Genomic DNA, 26,282 nt, shown 5'->3' with positions numbered 1-26,282 from the left:
CATCGCAGTCAGCTCAGCTGCAGCTTGGATAATGGCCCTCCCTTCTTTTGTGATTGTTCTAATTTTCTGACAACAATGAAAATTATCTACCTAGGAGGGAAATACCCAACTCCCAGTGGTGAGTTCTGATTACTGTACTGAATGTGATATAATAATTTGAAGCAACAGTGTTAAAGGGCATCAATTAAAATCTGTTTGGGTGGCCTTATTGAAAACATTTAATCTAAATATATTTTTGCAGCATGAAATGTATACAAAGCAGTCTATCTACATAGTTTGTATATGTCCAGTTATCTCCCAGAGGAGGAAGACAGCTGATGTTTTTACATCACATGTAAAGGTACATCTGGTGTGAATCTTGGGGAAGTTATTTACCCAGCTGTGCTCATACAATATCCTAAACTACTGTTCAATAAACAATGCTTTTTAATACAATGTTTGTGGCTTACAAATTGTGGTTGAGTTTATACCATATGCTAAGCTACAAAGAAGCATACTACATTTTGGATTAAACTAAAATGTTGGGTTTCTGGCATCATAATACATTGCCAAGCAACTCAGCAATCAGAAAGCACGCTTAGTTTGCTGAAGAATAGTTATCTTATCTTGGTTAGTTTCAGTGCCCTACTTCTTTTTATTCACATGTTTAAAAACTCCAGTGGTTCTTTAAATTGAAGCCACTGACAGAGATGGAGAAATTCTCTGTCTACTTTCGTTCATCTGCTGTCCCCCTTTTACATATACAAAGAAGCTCCTCCAGAGCAGATGCGTAAAAATAATAGAAAAGAAGGTATGGTGTTAATTACAGCAGTCCTTTTTTTGCAGCTTCTTAGCCTCCTGTTTCTGCGTCCAAAAGCTGGTAGGAAATTTATTTAGATCAGTTAATTTATAATTGGACAAAAGTGACTCAGACCTTAGGGGCCTTATTCAAGATTGACATACCAACGGATCTTAGCTTAACATCTGTGAATTCATATTAATTATTTGAAGAACTTTCCAGCTTGCCCAGTAGAACTGTGGAATCCAGTACAAATTTTGGCTAACTGATACTATTGTTTCTTTTTGTTTCCTTTTTATAAAAAAGGAAACTATGATAGCCAAATGAGAGCAGAGAGCAATTGTCCATGGAATGGAAAAAAAACTAAGCTTCCCTTGCCTCTTTAAAAGCCACATGCTTTATCATATGCCTAGCTCACTATTTATGCCCATAGGCAGCAGCTACTAATTATGGAAAACAGCATTTTTGATGGCTTTAGAAGATAGCAGCAAAGATTTACAGGAAACATTAATGTTTTGCTACCATCTAGTGGTCATCAGGATTTTTGCAATCCAGATTTGATAATATACATACTGTGCTTGGGAAAAGACTGAGACAGGGAGCTTCCAATGGAGGAGAAAAAAGTTTCCATTGAAACGATGATGTTAGCATAATAAAAAGATAAACATTTCGTAGGAACGTATACTGGGATCCAATTTATGAAAACTTACGGAGAAATTTTCCACAATCAGGCAACCATCCAAACAAGTTGAACTGTAATTCCCAGCGTGCCGACTGGGAATTCTGGAAGTCGTTCTCCAACACATCAGAAGGGCACCAACTTCCAGTAGGAGGAATTCAATGCGTTTCCTAAGCTGCTTGTAAGAGCTTTATTAAGTAATGCCGCTATTGTTTCTTCTTTTTTTTAAAAAAAAAAAAGTACTAATAAAAGGTCTCCCAAATCCTACAGCAGGGGTCTTCAAACTTGGCCCTTTTATGACTTGTGGACTTCAACTCCCAGAATTCCTCAGCCAGCAAAGCTGGCTGAGGAATTCTGGGAGTTGAAGTCCACAAGTCATAAAAGAGCCAAGTTTGAAGACCCCTGTCCTACAGTATATCCTTCAAATAATCTATAAATGTGCGCTAGTTTTGCAGGCTGATCGGTCTGAAATAACAAATAACTCAAAGAGTAATACAGAACACGCTTTGATTCATTACTTCGCAGGAATCTTAAAAGTTAAAAAAATAAATAAATAAATCACGAGGCGCGCCTCGCTGCTCACTTTTATCAGTGAAAAAACGTCTCCCGAGTCTGTTAGAATCAAAAAGCCCCGCTCGCTTCCGTGGGGAAAAAAAAAAAAAACCAGAAGGAAACGGGGACCGGGGGGGGGAGGCGGGTGGCTGTTCCTTCTGGCTCCAACCCAAAGTGGCGGGCTTAGTCATCTGTTGTCCTCCTGATGCTGCTGACGTGGTGCCAGGGACAAAACGCCCACCCACTCCTGGGGGAACGGCGGACTGATTGGGATGGGAATTAGCATCTCTCCCGCCGCGTTACGTAGGCCAGGCAAGACAGAAAGCTGGACGCGAAGCCAAAAGCGCCTCAGGAAAGCAGCAGAAGCGAAGCAGCGCCGCCGCCGCCGCCGTCCCGTCGCGCGCCTGCTCTCCAACGCTGCGCCCGTTGCGCCCGCCAATTGGCCTGACTCTGCCTCCCGCTGAGGCGCAAGCGAGCCTCCTCCACCGGCAGCCGCCTCACCTGCCCAGCCGAAGCGGGTGTGTGTGTGTGTGTGTGTGCGTGCTTGTGCAACGGCATGGCCAGAGAGAGACGGGACAGCAAGGCGGCGGCATTCTTCTGCCTGGCCTGGGCACTCGGCTTGCCTCTCCCGGGCTTCCCGCAGCATGTGGGTGGCCGAGAAGACAGAGCGGACTGGACTCAGGAGAAGGTGGGTGGCTTGCTTTGTGGGTGCAGCAGGACGCGAAGGGAAAGGGAGCAGGGACAGTACAGCCAGGAGGGGGACAATGTCTGTGGGGGGGGGGGTCAGCATTTTTGGCCTGGGGGCAATGAAAGGGGGAAAGTGTCTCTTATTTCTTTTTGATGACCTTTATTGTCATTTTTTCTTTTACTGTGCGCAGACTGGCACACATTAAAAATGAAATTCTGTTGCCTGATCTCAAAAGAAAGTATACATCTACCCATATACACATATATAACACACATGCTATATACATACGCATATTTGTACCTAACACCCGTTTAAGTATGTACATATGTCACTGTCCATTTTGAATACATAGCGGAAAGAGGAAACTTAAGAGTTCACAGGGTTGATACTACAGTTGCAAGAAAAAGTATGTGAACCCTTTGGGATTATGTGGTTTTTTGCATGAATTGGCCATAAAATGCTCTCTAAACGTCATGTAAATCACAACAATAGAAAAACACAGTCTACTTAAAATAATACTACACAAACATTAGCTGTTGTCATGTTTTAATTGAAGATAAGATGGAAACATTCACAGTGCAGGATGGAAAAAGTATGTGAACCTTTGGACTTAATAACTGGTTGACCCTCCTTTGGCAGCAATAACCTCAACCAAACGTTTCCTGTAGTTGCAGATCAGACCTGCACAACGATCTGGAGTAATTTTGGACCACTCCTCTGCACAAAACTGTTTCAGTGTAGCAATATTCTTGGGATGTCTGGTGTGAATCGCTCTCTTAAGGTCATGCCACAGCATTTCAATCGGGTTGAGGTCAGGACTCTGACTGGGCCACTCCAGAACGTGTATTCTGTTCTGTTGAAGCCATTGTTTTGTTGAATTACTTGTATGCTTTGGGTCATTGTCCTGTTGCATCACCCATCCTCTGCGGAGCTCCAGTGGCGGACAGATGGTCGTACGTTTTCCTGCAAAATGTCCTGATAAACTCTGGAATACATTTTCCCATCAATGACAACAATCTGCCCAGGCCCTGAGGCAGCAAAGCAACCCCAAACCATGATGCTCCCTCCGCCATGTTTTACTTTGGGGATGAGGTTTTGATGTTGCTGTGCTGTGCCATTTTTTCTCCACACATAGTGTTGTGTGTTTTTCCCAGACAACTCAATTTTGGTTTCATCTGTCCACAGTATATTTTGCCAGTAATGCTGTGGAACATCCAGGTGCTCTTTTGCAAACTTCAAACATGGACAGATGAAACCAAAATTGAGTTGTCTGGGAAAAACACACAACACTATGTGTGGAGAAAAAATGGCACAGCACAGCAACATCAAAACCTCATCCCCAAAGTAAAACATGGCGGAGGGAGCATCATGGTTTGGGGTTGCTTTGCTGCCTCAGGGCCTGGGCAGATTGTTGTCATTGATGGGAAAATGTATTCCAGAGTTTATCAGGACATTTTGCAGGAAAACGTACGACCATCTGTCCGCCACTGGAGCTCCGCAGAGGATGGGTGATGCAACAGGACAATGACCCAAAGCATACAAGTAATTCAACAAAACAATGGCTTCAACAGAACAGAATACACGTTCTGGAGTGGCCCAGTCAGAGTCCTGACCTCAACCCGATTGAAATGCTGTGGCATGACCTTAAGAGAGCGATTCACACCAGACATCCCAAGAATATTGCTACACTGAAACAGTTTTGTGCAGAGGAGTGGTCCAAAATTACTCCAGATCGTTGTGCAGGTCTGATCTGCAACTACAGGAAACGTTTGGTTGAGGTTATTGCTGCCAAAGGAGGGTCAACCAGTTATTAAGTCCAAAGGTTCACATACTTTTTCCATCCTGCACTGTGAATGTTTCCATCTTATCTTCAATTAAAACATGACAACATCTAATGTTTGTGTAGTATTATTTTAAGCAGACTGTGTTTTTCTATTGTTGTGATTTACATGACGTTTAGAGCGCATTTTATGGCCAATTCATGCAAAAAACCACATAATCCCAAAGGGTTCACATACTTTTTCTTGCAACTGTATATGGACTGAATCTAGATGTTCTGCTTCTTTCTTTTTTGATGATAATACGATGCATGGGGCATTGGGGTGGCTGAGGCTTGAACTTTTTGGTGTTATACCATTGTTCTATTGCTATTCTTATTTGTGGAGTGGCCAGAAATCCAGTAGCATGATGTACCTCTTTTTTTTTTATAAAGGTGATGAGGTGGCTAATTGTGTCATAAAAATAAGTGATCTGGAAGGCTGATGTACAAATAAATGTCTTTTACCCAGCTGCACTAACAGCACGGCCCTAAGGCACGAGAGAGGAAAATAGCATTCTCACCAACTGATGGGCACAGTCTAAAGGCACATGATACAGCAGCATTGCTGAAGCCAAGAAATCTGAAGTGGGTCAGTGCCTGATGAGAGAGTATCCAAACAATGGACCTAATACAAATGAGAGGTCCTCAAATTCCGTCAGGGGTGAAAAAAGGCAAAATTGGAACTTTCTATTGGGCAAATACAGTACTCTGATCCTCTCTATCTTTACAGAGGAGTAGATCCCAGGCTGGTCAGTTGGGCAGATTCCAAACAGAGCATAATGAGAATTGCACTCAATTTGCCATGGAGGGATGTCTCCTGAGAAACAGGCTTAGCTTTGGTTGGCAAAGAATGCATTTATTCATTTTTTTGTTTTATATTTTACTCTGGCAAGCGTTTGAAGTTATTACTAAAATCAATGAACAGTTGAAAGTCTTATGGAAGAGAAGCATCTTCAAACTATAAATTACTTAAATCCTTCCAAGAATGCGGGGGACGTCATATCAGAGCCTGGAAGCAACAGGAGAAGGCTCCCTTCTCCTTACCGGAAATAATGTGGGCTTACCTGCAAATCACAGCAGGTGCATAACAGGAAATCCAGGTCTTTAAATAAAAAGCCTAAGGTCTTTTTGTACTGATGGCTTACATTTTATCAAGTACAGTAGGCAATAACAAATACTGCTGACCTTTTAGTACAATCATGATAAGATCCTCATACTGTTTGTACTCATTAGCAGCATAATTCCTACATTTTGCATTAATAGCAACATCTGGATACTCCTCAAGAGCAGCCCCACTTAAGGCGCTATCATACACATCTCCTTAATTTTGTCTCAAAGTTGCCTCATTAAGCATAATTAAAGGCATGTCTGCATAGAGGTGTCCGAGGAAAGAGTCAAAATCCGTAAGATAGCAGGTATGTGTTGCAATCAAAGCTCAATGCCTTTTGTATGTGCATCAGTTTCCCATACACATGCAGAAATGATAGAATTTCTATTGCAATACCTCACTGTCATCTGCCAAGTCTTAGCTGCAGCGAAAGGAAGTAATTGGTTGATATTTTTCTTGCCAGCAGAAAAATCCATCAATCAGTGCACTTTAACTTACCCCGCAGTAAACTATTAAGACAGCACCACCTACCAGCTTCATTGTAGACATAGAGTCAAGATTGACTATGTAGATACAGCAAATTATACTGGCATAATTTTGATCTGCTTTACAAACTGGAAAAAGTACATTAAACCAGGTCTCCAGATGCACCCTGGGAGTGCATTAGCAAATTGAAATATAACTAAATATAATAAATATAACTATAATTAGCAAATTGAAATATAACTAAGATAATTTCCCCCAAATTTGACTGGCAAAGAATGGCAATAATTGTAATTATGTGAACCATAGAAAGCACCCACACACCTATAATATCAAATAATGTTGGGAAATCTGATATGATATGAAGACCACAAAGAGAGAAAAGGACAAATGGTGTCCATGACTGGATACTGGATCTCCCCCCCCAACCCCCCCAATATTCCTAATCAAACTTCAGCATCCTCATGTTGAAGAAAATAGGAGCAATTCTCTCTCCATATTGTATTGAAGAAACCTTTATTACAAAATATTCAAATAATCCGCCTTTTAATTCATTTGGAATAGTGCATTCTCGGGAATATTGCATTTGGGTTTTTTCATTCAGATTAGAAGAATTGCTGAGAGTTGATTTTCTATTCAGTAGCTATGTGGTAAAATATTTATGTATAAAACATGTAAGGATTGTACTTTATAATGAGGATTGTTCTGGATATTGGTTGGATTTATTCTGTATTTATTTTAATTTATATTAAAACAATTACCTTAGCCTGGATCTGATTTGGTAAATGTGTATTATTAATTATGTTTTACATATATTCAATTTACCATAGTAAAAATGTTCATATCAGGCAGCCTGTATATTCTATAACTGGAGAATTTCAACATCCTTTTTTCTTTTTTTTGAACTGAATGATTGCTCTACTTACCTGAAATATTGGGGGGGGGGTGTTAATCAAATATTTGGCACACTAAGTAAATAGTTTATTATAGTCTTAGACCAAGAGTACATACACATAACAGCATCTATGAAATATAACATCTAATGGCTAATATAACTTCAACGTACAATGAACTTTATTAACATCAACTTACTCCTTAGACTGAGGATAACACATTGCTGCAAGTCATTGTTACTAGGTAACAGTTTTGCAGCTGTATATGTCAGGTTCAGATTTTTATCAAGACAATAGATAAAGAATGTAAAATTTGTCTGGGTGCCTGGTGTTTTGCTAAGTAGGAGTTCAAAAGACTGAAGTTCAATATTAAATGTACGTATAACATTTTCAATTAATTCTATCTCTCCTAGGTCCAAGGGGGAAAGTGTTTGGATGACTGGTGTTTACTTATACCTACCACCTAGTATAGTCAAAAAGGTGGTATCAAAGCAAAAAAAAAGTTCAGTAAACTTTGTAATTTGGATTTACATAAATTTAAGTAGTCAGCTGAAAAGCAACTGGATTGATTCTTGTGGAATTGAACAGTCTTGTAATTTGGCTTTATTTATATTGAAGCTGTGTGTAGATATTCCTCGACGTACAAAACATAGAAGTAGTCCTTGACTTACAGCTACAACCACATTTGATTATGACTATTCATGTGAATGTGGGGATGTCATGATCGTTATAAGTGTGAGGACCAGTTGTAAGTATGAGAACCAGTTGTAAGTTAATTTTTCCAGTGCTACAGCTGGTCCTCACACTTACAACTGGTCCTCACACTTACATGATGGCATCCCCATAGTCACATAAATAGTCATAATCAAATGTGGTTGTGGTGGTAAGTCAAGGACTACTTCTCTCATCTACAGTATCTATTTATCTATCTGCCAAAGGAGTGGTTCCTTCAGCAGCAGCATGATTATAAAGCAGTATCTTGTTTTGTCTTTCAGTGGACACAAACTGGGATTGATAAATGCTTATACTACTTTATCAAAGTCATTCTTTTATTGATTTCTATGCAACTTTTTCTTGGCAGGTAAAATGGAGTTACATTTTAATTTTAATTTTTTCCATTTTTTAAAAATTGCAAGCAGTCTAATCTTCATTGCACTTAAAAACTCTGTTGGCTAATATGCATTTCTGATAAAGTTGCCCTTAAGAAAAGTCTCTTGGTATATTTTCCATTATTTCTTGGAAATCCATAATTTTAGCAGAATGTTAAATTTACAGTAGGAAGGATTTTAAAAATACTCAGATGCAGAAAAGGACTTGGATCAAACTGTTTCTTTCTTTCTTCCAATACTCAAGGAAGGATATGAATTAATACATAAAATTAGTATGTGCTAGAACTGAGCCTTAGGAAGAGGTACAAAATAACCTCTACTTTCTGGAAGAAATTTTAAGTGGCACTATGGCTTCCCTAAAGATTTAATAAAGAATAGGAATCAATTGTTGTTGTTAGCTGCGAAGTCGTGTCCGACCCATCGCGACCCTATGGACAACATTCCTCCAGGCCTTCCTGTCCTCTACCATCTTCTGGAGTCCATTTAAGCTCACGCCTACTGCTTCAGTGACTCCATCCAGCCACCTCATTCTCTGTCGTCCCCTTCTTCTCTTGCCCTCGATCTTTCCCAGCATTAGGCTCTTCTCCAGTGAGTCCTTCCTTCTCATTAGGTGGCCAAAGTACTTGAGTTTTAGCTTCAGGATCTGGCCTTCTAAAGAGCAGTCAGGATTGATCTCCTCTAGGACTGACCGGTTTGATCGCCTTGCGGTCCAAGGGACTCGCAGGAGTCTTCTCCAGCACCACAGTTCAAAGGCCTCAATTCTTTGGCGCTCAGCCTTTCTTATGGTCCAACTTTCACTGCCATACGTTGCAACTGGGAAGACCATAGCCTTGACTATACGCACTTTTGTTGACAGGGTGATGTCTCTGCTTTTTAGTGTGCTGTCTAGATTTGCCATGGCTTTCCTCCCCAGGAGCAAGCGTCTTTTAATTTCTTGGCTACAGTCCCCATCTGCAGTGATCTTGGAGCCCAGGAAAATAAAATCTGTCACTACCTCCATTTCTTCCCCATCTATTTGCCAGGAATTGAGAGGGCCAGATGCCATGATCTTGGTTTTCTTAATGTTAAGTTTCAACCCAAGTTTTGCACTCTCCTTCTTCACCTGTAACAAGAGGCTCTTTAGTTCTTCTTCACTTTCTGCCATTAGAGTGGTATCATCTGCATATCTTAGGTTGTTGATATTTCTTCCGGCAATCTTAATTCCAACTTTTGATTCATCTAGCCCTGCCTTTCTCATGATGTGCTCTGCATATAAGTTAAATAGGCAGGGCGACAGTATACAGCCTTGCCGGACTCCTTTCCCAATTTTGAACCAATCAGTGGTTCCGTGTCCAGTTCTCACTGTTGCTTCTTGACCCGCATATAGATTTCTCAAGAGACAAATAAGATGGTCTGGTACTCCCATCTCTTTAAGAACTTGCCACAGTTTGTTATGATCCACACAATCAAAGGCTTTAGCATAGTCAATGAAGCAGAAGTAGATGTTTTTCTGGAACTCCCTAGCTTTCTCCATGATCCAGCGTATGTTGGCAATTTGATCTCTAGTTCCTCTGCCTCTTCGAAATCCTGCCTGCACTTCTGGTAGTTCTCGATCCACATACTGCTGAAGTCTAGCTTGTAGGATTTTAAGCATGACTTTACTAGCATGAGAAATGAGTGCAATGGTGCGATAGTTTGAACATTCTTTGGCACTGCCTTTCTTTGGAATTGGAATGTAAACTGATCTTTTCCAATCCTGTGGCCATTGTTGAGTTTTCCAAATTTGCTGGCAAATTGAGTGTAGCACTTTTACTGCATTGTCTTTTAAGATTTTGAATAGCTCAGCTGGAATACTGTCACTTCCACTAGCTTTGTTGTTGCTCAGCTTTTCTAAGGCCCACTTCACTTCACATTCTAGGATGTCTGGCTCGAGGTCAGTGACCACCTCATTGTGATTATCAGGGACGTTAAGCTCATTCTTGTATAGTTCTTCTGTGTAATTTTGCCACCTCTTCTTAATCTCTTCTGCCTCTGTTAGGTCCCTGCCATTTTGGTCCTTTATCATGCCCATTTTTGCATTAAACGTTCCCTTCATTTCTCCAATTTTCTTGAAAAGATCTCTGGTCCTCCCTATTCTATTATTTTCTTCTATTTCTTTGCACTGTTCATTGAAGAAGGCATTCTTATCTCTTCTAGCTATTCTCTGGAATTCTGCATTCAATTGGGTGTATCTTTCTTTTTCTCCCTTGCCTTTCGCTTCCCTCCTTTCCTCAGCTATTTGCAAAGCTTCCTCAGACAGCCATTTTGCTTTCTTGCATTTCTTTTTCTTTGGGATGGTTTTGGTTGCTACCTGTTGTACAATGTCGCGAACCTCTGTCCATAGTTCTTCAGGCACTCTGTCTATCAGATCTAATTCCTTAAATCTATTTGTCACCTCTACTGTATATTCAACAGGGATATGATTTAATTCATACCTGAGTGGCCTAGTGCTTTTCCCTACTTTCTTCAGTTTAAGCCTAAACTTTGCAAGGAGAAGCTCATGGTCTGAGCCACAGTCAGCTCCTGGTCTTGTTTTTACTGACTGTATAGAGCTTCTCCATCTTTGGCTGCAGAGCATATAGTCAATCTGATTTCTGTGTTGACCATCTGGTGATGTCCATGTGTAGAGCCGTCTCTTGGGTTGTTGGAAAAGAGAGGAATCAATTACTGTACTAATAAATGCTTTCAATCCTTATTTGATGCACAGCATGTGTATATGTAAATACTTTACAGAAATGCCATACATTTCCACGCAGTGTGCCAAAAGATTAAACTGGATAACAGCTCCTTATTGCTACTTTTCATTTTAAAAATAAAAATGGATAATAACTATTTTATCTGAATATTTCCATCACAGATGTAAAGTGACATGCAATATAACATCTTCTCATCCTGATTTTCCCTTTAATTCTTTCTGCAGTATTCCCATCGCCCAACCATTTTAAATGCAACTAGTATCCTACAAGTCACCTCACAGACAAATGTTAGTCGCATGTGGCAAAATGACCTTCATCCAATCATGATTGAGAGATATCCAGGTTCACCTGGGAGTTATGCTGTGCGGCAGGTAAGTCAGAACAGGTTGTAACTACTGAAAGAGGCAAAATAATTCAACAGGCATAGAGAAGATAGAATAGGAACGCTGCAATAGACTTGTCACAGAGGTAATTGCAAGAAAATTTTAAAAGCCTTGTTAAATTAAGACAAAGGCCATCTAATCCACCCTTCTATGTCATAGTATAACAAATTAGAGATTCCAAACAGGAGGTTTAGAGACAGGACACAAAGCCAATAACTCTTCTATTGCTTTCCTCTTCCCCCACATTTTTTCAGATATATTGCTTATTATTCAGGTGTGAGAATTAGTAACCATTAATTGAAACACAGTTAATGTTCCTGGAATGGGAAATATGTTGTCAGCACTAATGTCAGTACAGGAAATAGTCACTAGCAACTAATATATTACATCTTGGAGAAGAGCTGTACTTTCCAGTCACAAAATATATTCACAAGTATGCAGGATCTTTATTATGCTAAATTCTGATAAATTGGAAATGTCCAAAAATGATGGTGATTCTTGTTAGTACAGTTGGAATGTGATGATATATAAGCTTGATGATCTGCAATTTATGAAGCAAAAAAGGCAGATAAACTCTTTCAAAGAATATCTACTAACTGCTTGTTTCCAAGGAGACTGCTCACAAATAGCCTAAACAAAAATAGTATATCTAATTCTGCAATAATTAAAAACATCCAGGGAAGAATATGTACTACTGTTCCTGGAGAAGAACAGTACAGTATCTAAAAATAAAGTTTCTAGTAAGACAAATGTTGATTCCACTGAAAATGACAAATCTAATTAAAGTGTCTCCTGCATATTAGGATCTCCAATCCCAAATTTATTTGTTTATTAAATTTATCTGCCACTCAGAACAAAACAACTAATAGCTAATTAGCACTTACAGACCACAGGTATCACTGATAATTTACACCTATGAATATGTATTTCTGGTATTAGTCCATATCCTAAAATACATCTTCATTCTCATAGTAATATTTTTTTTTCCTTTTCTATCCCCTCAAACCCTCTGAGGTAAAAGTAATAAAAGCTGCAAAATGTTTACTTTGTGATGGGCTATATTGGGAACCTTTCATGGACATAGAGCTTAACATGATGGCACTTAGATTGTTGTTCTAAAAATTCACAAAAGGAAAGATGGCAAAGTAAAATTCTTCTTTTTATTACGTGTCTTTATGCATATACCTACATAATTATGTCTATTGTAGTTTCATTCTGATTAGCAGTAAATCTTGTTTTTCAATGCATAGGTTTGATTTTATAGAGGACACATTTTTCTAACTACTGTATCCTTCAGCCATTGTAAGCCTGTTACTTACAGACAAGTATCAACATGTTCTGTAAGTTAATGAAGGCTCTCTTAGGCCTTGATTGCAGCAACTCTTGAGCTGCTATAGAAATGAGCAGCTGAGAAAACATATTACTAAGGAAACATCCAAAGATATATCCTCAAATGGGGGAGAAGTAATTATATTAAGTGACAGCAGCTGGGATTGAGAACCTCTTTCCTAGGTCTGTCTTGCATTTCAATCTGGAATTGCTGACTAAAGTCCACTTTTCTCATATTTTGAACCATTTCTATGCCTTTCATATTTTGAAAAATTTCTATTCCTTTTGAAATTATGAACATGAAGAAAATGTAATGAATATAGAATCTTCTCATCCTGATTTTCCTTTAGTTCTTTCTGTAATATTCACTGCAAAAGCACTCTTATTCAAAGCTCAAACTGGCCAAAACTTTTATATTTCTTCCATATATAGTTACCTTTCTGATTCCCTCCTGTGCAACATGAAGTACAGAAAAAGAGACTCCAAGATGGTGTGTGTGTGTGAATGTACCTGCATTCTGAAAGAATCATTCTCATATTAAAAAGCTAAAAATGAAAAAGGCGTAAACATATTATCATTATATTTTCTTTGCCTGATGCCCTTCAGATGTATTTGATAATTGTTCCTAGATGCTACAGATAACAGGTGAACTGGCAGAAAGTTATGGAAACTGATTACATCTGAAAGGTTACCATGTTGAAAAAGGCTGATAGCTCACTCAGTCCAAAATTTTCTTTTGTGTATACAAACAGAATTCCAGTGTGAAATGGAAGACTTGTTCTGCTTCATTATAATGATACATTGATAATTATCAGTAGACTGTATGGCTGCTTGAAAAGGTCTCCTAAAGAAAAATGTATTCAAAGCTGTGAATGAACATTTTTAATAGTAGGTTTCAGGGGAAAATGTTAATCTTCTTCAGAAAATTTGTTGGCACCTGCAGGATTGATTTGCATGGACTTACTTAAAACCTAACATTATTGATTACTACTGATTTTTGATTCTATACATTTTAGCATATCAAGCATCGCCTACAAGGATTACAGGCTGGCTGGCTTGTTGAAGAAGACACATTTCAGAGCCATACTCCTTATGGATACCGTACTTTCTCAAATATAATCAGTACTCTCAATCCCCGTGCCAAGCGCCATTTGGTGATTGCTTGCCATTATGACTCAAAGTATTTCCCACCACAACTGGATGGTAAAGTGTTTGTTGGAGCCACCGACTCAGCTGTGCCTTGTGCAATGATGCTAGAATTGGCAAGGTCCTTGGATAGACAGCTTTCTTTTCTGAAGGTATTTGCTTTTTCTTCAAGTTTCTCCTGTATTTATTGTGATCCTAAGTAAGGCGTTCCGCGTGCCTTTGGCGTCTAGTCATGCCGGCTACATGACCACAGAGACGTCCTCGGACAAGCGCTAGCTCTTCGGCTTTGAAACGGAGATGAGCACCGGCACCTAGAGTCAGAAACGACTAGCACGCATGTGTGGGGGAACCTTTACCTTTAAGTAAGGTGACTGACTTTCCATTCTGTTTCCCTCTCATTCGATAGCAAAGCAGCTTACCACCCAAGGCAGATCTTTCTCTGAAGCTTATTTTCTTTGATGGTGAAGAAGCTTTTGTGCGATGGTCCCCTTCAGATTCCCTGTATGGCTCCAGATCTTTGGCCCAGAAAATGTCATCTACTCCTCATCCACCGGGTGCCAGGAATACATATCAGACGCAAGGCATTGTAAGTGAAAATTTTACAAATACTGGATATTGGGCTAAAAATGGCAGAACTATGCAAAGGTTTTATGTAACATTCATTTCCTATTAGTCCAATTCTTTAAATATTATTATGATTGGGAAGAAAGCTTATACAGAAAGAAAAGATTGGAAGAGAAATAAAAATAGTTTGCAATTTGTACTTTAAATGTGGTCTTTAGAGGGGAAGTTCAGAGTGCTGGGGGCTGCTTAGTGAATGGGAGGGAAGAAGTCCTCCCCTCTCAAGTGTATCTGTTGAGCAGGAAGAGATTATCTGGGGGACAGGAGATCGTTACAAGGGATCTGTCCTGTTTCAGGCTGAACATACACAAAAAGTTTGTTTGCAATCGGTTTACTTTCAAGTTTTCAAGTATTACAGGCTTTGGCAGGCAGAGCTCCGATGTGTGCAAGCACACGGACACACCAGAACACTAACAAGAAAGCAAAATCTTGTCTGTGAGTCCAAAGCCAAATCAGATCATGGGCATACAAAGATCAAGCACAGTCCAGTGAACCAAGTGACATGGAAAATACTCAGAAAGCCCAGGCTTCAGATAACACTTAGGATTTAATGACATAAAAATGTCAATCTGTAGTTAGAGTAGTTGTTCCCATGGAAAAACCAGCTTCTGATAATTGCATTAATATTAGCTAGTGTGACAAGACTTAATTAAGACAATTGCCATTTTTGCTTCTTGATGTTCTTCTGCTCCAGAGTTCACAGCATGTTTTTAGGTCAAGTAGCTGAAGAACTATACAAGAACGAGCTTAATGTCCCTGATAACCATGATGAAGTGGTCACTGACCTCGAGCCAGACATCCTAGAATGTGAAGTGAAGGAAAGCTGAGCAACAACAAAGCTAGTGGAGGTGACAGTATTCCAGCTGAGCTATTCAAAATCTTAAAAGGTGATGCAGTAAAAGTGCTCCACTCAATTTGCCATCAAATTTGGGAAACTCAACAGTGGCCACAGGATTGAAAAAGATCAATTTACATTCCAATTCCAAAGAAAGGCAGTGCCAGAGAATGTTCAAACTATCGCACCATTGCACTCATTTCACATGCTAGTAAAGTTATGCTTAAAATCCTAAAAGATAGACTCCAGCAATATGTGGATCGAGAACTACCAGAAGTACAGGCAGGATTTCGAAGAGGCAGAGGAACTAGAGATCAAATTGCCAACATACGCTGGATCATGGAGAAAGCTAGGGAGTTCCAGAAAAACATCTACTTCTGCTTCATTGACTATGCTAAAGCATTTCATTGTGTGGATCACAACAAACTATGGCAAGTTCTTAAAGAGATGGGAGTAGACCATCTTATTTGTCTCTTGAGAAACCTATATGCGGGTCAAAAAGCAACAGTGACAACTGGACACAGAACCACTGATTGGTTCAAAATTGGGAAAGGAGTCCGACAAGGCTGTATATTGTCACCCTGCCTGTTTAACTTATATGCAGAGCACATCATGAGAAAGGCAGGGCTAGATGAATCAAAACTTGGAATTAAGATTGCCGGGAGAAATATCAACAACCTAAGATCTTATGTATTGGGCTTAAATGTAACACCACATGGTATGCTGGAGCTTGCTAATGGCTCCCAGCAACTCAGACACCCTGTCTCTGGTGCTGCTATTGGCTGCCCCTAGGTGGCAATAGGTTGCTTTAAACCTATTGGCTGCCGCCTAGGGGCCAGGCTATAAATTGCTGCAGGCTGCAGCTCAGTTCCTGAGTTCAGATCCTGCAAGCAAATAAACATGATCATTGCTGAACTCACTTGCCTCGTCTCTGTTCCTGTGCAACGAACTCACTACACAACTCTGGCGACGAAGGTGGGATCCTTTTTTCTCTGAAAGAGTTGAAGTTCACTAGGGGAGAGGCAGCGAACGCCCAACGGGAAAAGGCATTCCCCCCCTTCGGTCGGCTAGCCAGACACACTAGCAACCACGTGCTCAGTGGATCAGTCCCTTGGCATTAGAGAGGCAGGATCAGAAGACGCAGGAAACAGCCAAGAAGACCTGAAGAATGCCTAAGGTCGGAAGGCTGTGAGAGTTCGATATTAAGTGTCCGGAGGGATGGCCATCCTACTTGTCCCAGGTAGAAAACTACCTCCGGGCAAATCAGGTCACAAAAGATGGGCTGAAGATCACCACACTACTCTGTGTGTGCGGCCCAGCCACATTCGACCTGGCCGAAAATCTGTTTGCCCCGACGCCACTGGAATCAGTCTCCTACGCTGAGCTTAAGAAGAAGCTAGGAGAACATTTCCAGCCGAAGATATCGGTGACTGCTTGGCATTACAAATTTGAACAGCGAATGCAGCAGCCCGATGAGACCGCGTCATAATACATCGCGGCCTTGAGGCAGGCCACACGCCTCTGTAAATTTGCGGACGTTGAAGAGCAACTGCGAGACCGGCTCGTCTGTGGCCTATGAAACCGAACGCTGCAGCAGTGACTGTTTGTTAGACCGAATTTAACCTTCACTGAAGCCCAGGACGAAGTCATGGCAGAGGAAGCCGCTGGGGGTGCAGTCCAAACAGTCTAGCTCGCCAAAACAATGAAACACAAAGAAACAGTCCACGAGGATGCCAAATGCTCAGAGGAATCATCAGAGGAAGAAGATGCCGAAGTCAACAAGCTACACAAGCAGCCCGACGCACAGTACCGCAGCAGCAAGCAACAAGAGACTCCGTACAAGGCAGTTCTCTTACCTAGATGTAAAGGTTGTGGCGGCAGCCACCAACATGCTGATTGCAGATTCCAGTCAGCCACGTACAGGGCCTGCAGCAAAACCAGCCACATTGCAGCAGTTTGCAGAGGTCGCCAGAGGGACCGGCCACCGAAACACCAGTTGGAAGATCTGACCAGGAGAGGTACCGTGGCCCAGGGACCATTTAGTGTGGGGTTTTGTAAAAGCCGCAGAAGTGTATGCCACACCAGGGCTTGACACTCCTTCAAACCAAAATTTAAACTTCAGGTGGAGCTACAAGGCGTCCCCTGTAAAATGGAGATGGACACAGGCTCAGCTGTCTCCATTATTTACCTGGACATATTTAATTTCGTGTGCAGTCGCAGTAGAAAATGGGCCAAGCTAAGGCCAACAGAATTTTAACTGATTTTCAAAACACTAAAGTCAAAGGGGAAGCCACCTTGGCTGTAAAATTTAAAGGGTTTTATGGGCACCTGATGTCATAGTAGTAGGGGGCCAGAGAACGGATCTAATAGGACTTGATTGGTTTGATGCTTTAGGCATTCAAGTAATTGGTATCAACCGGACACAAGCTGCGAATCTAACGTCAGTTTGCAAGGACTTTGCAGACATATTTGACTCAGCCCTAGGAACATACACAGGCCCGCCTATTTCATTCAAGCTAGATCCCAGTGTGGTCTCCATTAGAGTTAAGCCTCAAAGGGTCCCCTTTGCCCTCAAACATAAAATTGACACAGAAATAGATAAGTTTGTAGAACAGGGCGTTTTACAACAAGTTGATGGTGGGGAGTGGGAAACTCCTATAGTAACACCACTCAAGGCCAACGGAGAAATTAGAATATGTGCAGACTATAAATGTACTATTAACAAAGCCCTTAAGCAACAGTCATACCCTGTCCCAGTGGTGAACCACTTTTTAGCTTCTTTGCAAGGGGGCACTATTTTCGCAAAGTTAGATTTGGCACAGGCCTATCAGCAATTGCCGGTTGATGAGGCCACAGCTGCAGCTCAGCCGATCATGACTCACAGGGGGGCTTTCAAAGTGAAGCGTTTACAATTTGGGGTTAGTATTGCTCCAGGCATTTTCCAGGGAATCATGGAATGCACATTGAAAGGCATTCAGGGTGTTTGCCCTTATTTTGATGATGTACTAATTGCTGGAGAATCTACAGAGGTATTAGCCAGCAGGCTCAGAGCTGTCCTACAAAGGTTGCATGAAGCAGGCCTCAAATTAAAAAAGAGTAAATGTAATATTGGGGTTTCTTCAACTGAATTTCTGGGATTTCGAATTGATGCTAACAGTATTCACCCTGCTGAGTCCAAAGTGAAGGCCATTCAATTGGCTCCTAGTCCTAAATCCAAAGGAGAGCTACAAGCATTCTTGGGCCTCCTCGATTTCTACCATGCGTTTCTGCCTAACAAGGCCACATTGGCAGAGCCTCTTCACAGGCTCTTAGATAAAAAAGCTCCATGGAAATGGGCCAGCATTCACGAGAAAAGTTTCCAGGCCCTAAAGGGACTATTGTCAGTTAAATCTACTGTAACTCATTTTAGGAAGTCTAAACCAGTCTGTTTAGCATGTGATGCATCTCCTTATGGGGTGGGGGCAGTCTTGAGTCATTTCGAAAGGAATGGAACACAAGTCCCTATTGCATTTTATTCAAGGTCACTGTCCTCTGCTGAGCGTAACTACACTCAAATTGACAAAGAGGCCTTAGCCATTGTAGCAGGAATTAAAAAATTCCATGACTATTTATATGGCAGGGACTTCAGTCTTCACAGACCACAAATCACTGCTGGGACTCTTCACAACAGACAAACAAACCCCACATACTTTCCCCAAGAATGCTGAGATGGTCTATTTTCCTGTCTGCATACACATTTAAGCTGGTTTACAAATCTGATGTTGAATTTAATTACGGCAGCAAGACTTTTAGTAGGGCAATATTGGAAGAAGGAAGAACTGCCGACTATAGAAGAATGGACTGTAAAAGTCTCCAACCTGGCGGAAATGGCAAAGATCTTTGCAACAGAGATATATTGTGGAGTAAATATGGAACTAAAAAGTTTCATCTAGCATTTGAATAATTATTGATGTGATATTTATACTGCTTGTAGTTATTTTATAAGAGTTAAAGTGTGATAGATTTAATAGTTTATGGTTGTTTGCATAAGGTAGATTATGATTATGGAAGCAAATAAACATGACCATTGCTGAACTCACTTGCCTCATCTCCATTCCTGCGCAACGAACTCACTACACAACATAAGATATGCAGATGATATCAGTCTAATGGCAGAAAGTGAAGAGGAACTAAAGAGCCTCTTGTTGCAGGTGAAGAAGGAGAGTACAAAAGTTGGCTTGAAACTTAACATTAAGAAAACCAAGATCATGGCATCCGGCCCTCTCAATTCTTGGCAAATAGATGAGGAAGGAATGGAGGTAGTGACAGATTTTATTTTCCTGGGCTCCAAGATCACCGCAGATGGGGACTGCAGCCAAGAAATTAAAAGACACTTGCTCCTGGGGAGGAAAGCCATGGCAAATCTAGACAGCACACTAAAAAGCAGAGACATCACCCTGCCAACAAAAGTGCGTATAGTCAAGGCTATGGTCTTCCTAATTGCAATGTATGGCTGTGGAAGTTGGACCATAAGAAAGGCTGAGCGCCAAAGAATTGAGGCCTTTGAACTATGGTGCTGTAGAAGACTCCTGCGAGTCCCTTGGACTGCAAGGCATTCAGACTGTCAGTCCTAGAGGAGATCAACCCTGACTGCTTTTTAGAAGGCCAGATCCTGAAGTTGAAACTCAAATACTTTGGCCACCTTATGAGAAGGAAGGACTCACTGGAGAAGAGCCTAATGCTGGGAAAGGTTGAGGGCAAGAGAAGAATGGGACGACAGAGAATGAGGTGGCTGGATGGAGTCACTGAAGCAGTAGGCATGAGCCTAAATGGACTCCAGAAGATGGTAGAGGACAGAAAGGCCTGGAGGAACGTTGTCCATGGGGTTGCGATAGGTCGGACATGACTTCGCAACTAACAACAACAACAAGCTGCTTGAGATCAGAACCTTTGTGTTTTATTTTGTTCTGCACCTGTTCCGGATTATTGCTAGCAGAGTCAGCCTTTGGTGCTGGATTGCTCCTGATTCCTGAGTCTGATATTTGTCTTGAGCAGGTCCCCCATATTTGAGTCCTTGGATTTAGAGGAGTCCATGCAGGGCTGAGAGTTCTATCTTTGGCAACAGAAAGAGCCACTTGTACCCTTGCATGGAGATCATATCAGATCACTTTCATGGCCTCCAAGTTAATAACATGGCACATTCACAAATTTAGTACAAACTTTAATGAAATTAATAAAATAGATTGCGCTCTTATTTTTGTACTGATAAGTAATGCTTGTTCCTATAGGAACAATATTTTGCAGTGAAAGAATCACTACTCCTAGCACAAAACCAAGTCCTTCCTATAAAATCCCAAAAATTTCAGTTCTTTTGAAGCCATACTCCTAGATCTCAAGGATATGAATAAAGAGCCATGGAATCTATGCTCTTTGGTTTAAATATGATTAGGGTTATGAAAAGAATTGCAAGCATGACTTTCTAAACTATCATTTAGAATAGCACTAGCACTTACATGTATATACCGCTTCACAGTGCTTTGTAGCCTTCTCTAAGCGGTTTACAGAGTCAGCATATTGCCCTGAACAATCTGGGTCTTCATTTTACTGACCTTGAAAGGATGGAAGGCTGAGTCACAACCTTCAGCTGGTGAGGATCGAACTTCTGGCAGTGGGCAGAGTTAACCTACAATACTGTATTCCAATCATGGTGCCACCAACAGAATAAAATAATACAATTTACAATAAAAACTAATTGGATAAAACAGACAAAGGTGAAGTTAATTGATAAAACAAATGCAGAGGTATGCCATTAAAACCCAGTTCACATCTGGAGTCTTTGTAGATTTATTAGTCAGAATCAAGTCCTTACTAATTACAATAAGAGTCACACTAAGGTTTGTGGGTAGAAGATTTCAATCTCAGTGAGATATTTATATTCAACAATATACAGTATGTACAGCAAGTATGACTCTTGAAATACTTGTTTGAAATTGTCAATCATTCTGTTATGGGTAAAGCTCTGGAGTGGCATTTAAGGGCTAACCTTGACTGATTTCCCATAGGATCTTTTTGTGTTGCTGGATTTAATTGGTGCACGAAATCCTGTTTTTCCTGTTTACTTTTTGAACACAGCTCGATGGGTTGGGAGACTTGAAGCCATTGGTAAGAACTTAATTTTACAAAATATATCAGTTCCACTAGTAAAGGGATCTTCTAATTTTATATGGTAGAGTATTTCTAGCAATAACATGCTATTACAATTTTACATCACAGGTGTTGCTATGAACACCTTTTCCCCTTGAAGGGATGTTTAAACAAAAACGTGCATTATAGAAGAAGCAAGAATTTAGTTAGCCACTTATGTATATATTTTTAAAATCATTGTGGATTCTGTTAGGATAAAAACTATACAAGTGCTACCAAAACAGTAAAATACAAATTAAGTAAATATCTGTTCTGAGGTCATTTTCTGAGATACAGTAGCAATCATAACAATAAGTTTGCATTCAAAAGCATTGAGGTTGCATAAAATTATAAGGAAAATTCATTAATTGCTTCAAAATGTTTTAAACAGATTGAAAGCTTTTTTAAAAAAATCACTGATATTCACAACTTACTATTTTTTTTTAAAAAAACAAAACCCTGCAGAACAAAACCTTCATGATTTGGGTTTGCTTAATAATTATTCTTCTGAGAGGCAGTACTTCCGGAGCAATTTACGTCGACATCCAGTTGAGGACGACCATATTCCATTTTTGAGAAGAGGTATGGATTTTTCAAAATGTGTTTTAATTGACATTCAGCAATATACATACAAGTGTCATTTGTCTATACAAATCTTTCTCTAGACTTAAGGAATTGTACAAACATTCATTCTTATAAAGTCAGATCTGGCCCCAAACCCATTTTTCAAAATGTGGCTCATTTTATTATTGACAAATCATACCGAGAAAATAATACAAGAAAGGCAGTGACTATAATTATGGTAAAAGATATTGCACAATTGTTTCTTTTCTCATCCCATCTTGGATTGTAAAAGAGAGAGAGAGAGAGAGAGAGAGAGAGAGAGAGAGAGAGAGAGAGAGAGAGAGAGAGAGAGAGAGAGAGAGAAAATGAGAATGATAGGCTAAGGGATCTTGGATCTTTTTTTCAGCATGGTAATATAAATAAAAGGAAATACATTGGCAGGACTCCATCAACCCAGTATCATATAAACATAAAAAGAAATGTAAATGAAATATGTCTATTCAATTCACATACAAAATAATTTTGTCAAAGGGTATATACTTTTCAGTCTATTGCTCCAAATACTCTTCTCTACTGTAGAGCAAGGGTGTTTGTAAGTCTTGCCCTTTAGGATATCCAGGGGTCCACAAAGGGCACATACAAAAGGAAAAGTTTGTGTTCAGACCATTTGCCTCTGCCTGTGGACATGCCTGTTCTAGAGGTGAAAAGTGGATTTGCTATTTACATGCTTAAAATATTTATGTTTAGAGATAGATCCCACTTCAAAATACTCTATTATCCGTGATAGGCAAAATCTGTTGTTTAAAATACTTTTTGCCAAAAATGATATGTTAATTGTTCTTACAATTTTAGCAGCAATGGAGTTTTAATAATGTTCTAATATTCAGTAGACTAAATAATGAGATTAGAACATTAACACCATCGTGCTTTCAGCTGTTTCAAAAATTAGACCTACTCTTCATTTTTTTTGTTCTCTTATCCCAACAGGTGTCCCAATCCTACACTTGATACCATCACCTTTCCCTAGAGTATGGCATGTTATGGAGGACAGTGAAGAGAATCTTGACAAACCAACTATTGACAACCTCAACAAAATTCTGCAAGTTTTTGTGCTGGAATATCTCAACTTGGGATAACTTACCCTGAAATTGATATTTTCTTCTAAACACTTAACTGTTTAGAATCCTTCCAAGAATAGGCCTTTACTGTAGATATATCATATCAATCAGATCTCCTACTTTATGGCTTTGCCTGTGACAAAAACTGAAAGATTATTCACCTAGATTTTATAGTTAGTGAAGTTTTAAACTTTATTCCTAAGCAACAAAAACCTGGCAGTGTAAAAGCTAATGTTATTATGAGAAGCTGGATGTAATATATATATATCAAAATAACATTTTTAATTTGACTTTTTAATTTAAAAATGAATGGGAAGTGTTTATACACCTTAGATGTTAACTTCTTTCTATTAATCTTTAATATACATGCTTCATAACTTGAGTAAAGTAATGTTAAAAAGAACAAAGAACTATTAAGCATCTCAGGGTGAGAATCTGAGCACCTTTACCTGCCAATTCACACGTGCGGAAGACAAGGGCTGCAAAAAAAACCCAACAACACCTTTATGTGGCTTGTTTATTGAACTGCTGTTTGAATGATTCCCAAATATGATTTAAGGTGCCAATGTCATAGTCTTCTGTAGCTGTGTAGGCAGATCATCAGTCCACATCTCATTAAATCATGCTGTTAAATATATATTGGATGATTGCAGTTGTTTATCTGATGAGCATACTATTATCTCTTTATTGACATTAATGATATTCAAATTTGCAAGTGAATCATAGATGGGTAGTAGAATCCACTGATATTATATTATTCCTGTCTCCTTCTTCTAGTACAGAAGAGAGCAAACATTCATTCCTCCGTTTATTTCATTCCCTGAATCCCCTCAGAAAGCAATGCCCAAAATGGCAGCATGATTCAACAGTTAATTATATTTTAAAAATATACTTCGCATTAGTCTTGACTCCTGGCAACTATCTAGACAAGCCCTGCATTTTTCCTGGCAAGGTTTTTCAGAAGTGGTTTGCCATTACCTCCTTCCTAGGACTGATAGAAAGTGACAGGCCCAAGGCCACCTGGCCTATTTTGTGTCTATGGTAGGACTAGAACTCAGTCGCCAAGTTTCTAACCTGTGTCTTAACCACTATACCAAACAGGCCTTCCTAATTATATAAAAAAGGTGTGTTGATCTTAATATACTAATCAACATTACAAAACTCCTGGGGGGAGGGTAAAATCCTTTTCATTGATTACATCATATCGGCATCATGCACTGGCATTAATATGGCAACAGTCAATTTTATATAAACTATAATGCCATGTGGACAGTTAATACATTTGAGTTCCAAGGCTGTCATTCTACAAGCATTGTTCATCTTTTTTTATAAGGATAGGCAATATGTGATTCTGTCAGCAGCTTAACATTATCATTCCCAGAACTTTTTTTGACATACTAGGAATTCAATAAGGATAGGTGGTTATATAAGGTAGTATAAAACAGACTATAGTTAATGGGGTAGATTCTGCAGATATATGGTTAAACAAAAAGCAACTACAGTATCCATAAAACAATGCCTTTACAATCACATTCTGTTCTTTCTGTTCCTATAGTAGTCGTTATAAAGGGTGGGGGAGAGTTGTTGGTTGAAACTAGACATGGAGAGATTTCCTTACCTAAGCAGAGAAACAAAATGGAGGGAGGAAGCAGTGGGAGTGGGAGCGACTCCCTCTCTGCTTCTCCCTTGAGCTTCCTTGTTGAAAGCTGGCAGGGAACATTGGAAATCAAATATACAAAATGAGGCCAGTGCATAGAAAAGAAGAAATTCTATAAAGTTTATGAGCTGTATAAGAATTGTATATTAGGGAAGGAGAAACTATTCATATTGGAGCAATATTTAAATGTAAATTTTGACAGAAGGAATTCCTGTGCATCGTAAGAAGATTTAAATGCTGCTAGACTATACAATATGAGAATGGTTAAGCTGTTGCAAACAAGATAAAAAACAGGGTTTTTAAAAAATATTGATTACAGTGCAAACAATATAAAGTATGTTGACTGAAAATAAACAGATCAGGTTCTTAGTATTTGGTAACAGTGGCTATCATTTTAATTTTTTAAAATCTGATTTAATTAGTAGCTCCAAAAGAAAGTACCATTATAAGTAGGCATACAGTATAACATTGCTCCTTAAAATACATCCTTGTAATTGGTAGTAATTTTCCATCTTTTTTTTTTTGAAGATGAGCCGCTTTCTCCTTTCAACCCTGCCATGCTCATTTTTGTCCTGATGTTGGTCTTGTGAAAATTGATATTCACCAATGAAAGAGAGAAGTTTAGTTCTTTAAATGTTATTCTGAACATCAACAATTGTTTTTGGAGGTCCTCAAAACTCTTTGTTTGAGCTATGACACACTTTCACATATCAGTGTTGTGAAGGTCACTTTGATATGACTACCCAGAATTCTGTTCTTTAAATAAGGCAGGACCTTCCACACTTGACCATGATTTCAACTAATTGATTGAAACACAGAATTCTAATTTCTCCTTCAAATGAATTGATAAATCTAGAGGTTTACAAGCTTTTGCCACACACAAACCCATAGCTTTACATTATTTTCATAAATGAACAAGTACTATTTTGACTTATTTACTTAATTGGTTCTTTATCCAGTTTTAGGGTTTGTGCAGAGGACAGATCATGTTTTATGTCATATTTGTGAAGCAATATTAATAATTCAGAAGGGTACATAAACTTTTAAGCACCACTGTATCCATATCTTTATATTTGCTATAGGTAAATTGCCTATAATCTCTTATAATTTCATGACAGAAATGGATCAAAGAGTTTTCAAAGGACTTTTTGTTCATAAAGGAATAACAAACCTATCTAGGGAAGGTAATCATGCCCACACTGAAAACCTCAGATTAAGCTGATAACTTTTTCATTGGGGGGAAAAAAAGAGACAAAGGGCAGCAATTCCACACTACTGTTGTAGAAATAGGGTTCCCCAAAGCATGCTGTTTAAAAAGTTAGTCACTTCTGATTTCCCACAGTGGAAACCTTTATTAGTCCCAAACTGGCCATTCTATCCTTTATTTTATTAAAATGGAAGGTGTCACTGAGGGAAAACCAATTATGACACACAATGCAAGTAGTAGGTATACAATTCCATCACTCACAAATGCTTATTACCAGAACAAAACATATTCAACCTGACACTCTTGGTGGAAAGCAGATGGGCTCATTAAATATGAACTAGGTCTCCTGTGTGTAAAAGCTTTTGCTGCCATTCACCCAGAATGATTTTTAACAAGGTGGGGAAAATTTACAGAGCATGGATTTTTCAAATTCTTTT

The 26,282-nt window shown here is 39.4% G+C and overlaps 1 protein-coding gene across 2 annotated transcripts; it reads left to right on the top strand.

Annotated features, from left to right (window-relative positions):
- On the top strand, positions 1 to 23,618 carry QPCT (glutaminyl-peptide cyclotransferase). 2 transcript variants are annotated; one of them, XM_083371447.1, is made up of 7 exons: positions 1 to 118; positions 11,048 to 11,194; positions 13,552 to 13,833; positions 14,088 to 14,267; positions 21,179 to 21,278; positions 21,765 to 21,881; positions 22,851 to 23,618. In XM_083371447.1, exons 2-7 carry the CDS (start codon positions 11,120 to 11,122, stop codon positions 22,997 to 22,999), a joined length of 903 nt encoding a protein of 300 aa, XP_083227573.1. In that variant the 5' UTR covers positions 1 to 118; positions 11,048 to 11,119; the 3' UTR covers positions 23,000 to 23,618. The 2 variants fall into 2 exon arrangements, with proteins under 2 accessions (XP_083227573.1, XP_083227572.1); XM_083371446.1 differs by lacking the exon at positions 1 to 118 and adding an exon at positions 2,267 to 2,697.
- The last annotated feature ends 2,664 nt before the right edge of the window (positions 23,619 to 26,282 follow it).

This window comes from Vipera ursinii (assembly GCF_947247035.1).
Source record: "Vipera ursinii genome assembly, chromosome: 1".
NCBI classification, from domain to species: Eukaryota; Metazoa; Chordata; class Lepidosauria; order Squamata; family Viperidae; genus Vipera; species Vipera ursinii.
The sequence above is the reverse complement of the archived record's forward strand: the minus strand, read 5'-3'. Positions and strand labels throughout refer to the sequence as shown.

Bases quoted from the DNA above. Each gene is read 5' to 3' on its own strand.
- QPCT (XM_083371446.1), top strand. From the start codon at position 2,566: ATGGCCAGAGAGAGACGGGACAGCAAGGCGGCGGCATTCTTCTGCCTG. The intron at 13,834-14,087 runs GTATTTGCTTTT...CTCATTCGATAG, and splicing joins GACAGCTTTCTTTTCTGAAG to CAAAGCAGCTTACCACCCAA. The intron at 14,268-21,178 runs GTAAGTGAAAAT...GATTTCCCATAG, and splicing joins CATATCAGACGCAAGGCATT to GATCTTTTTGTGTTGCTGGA.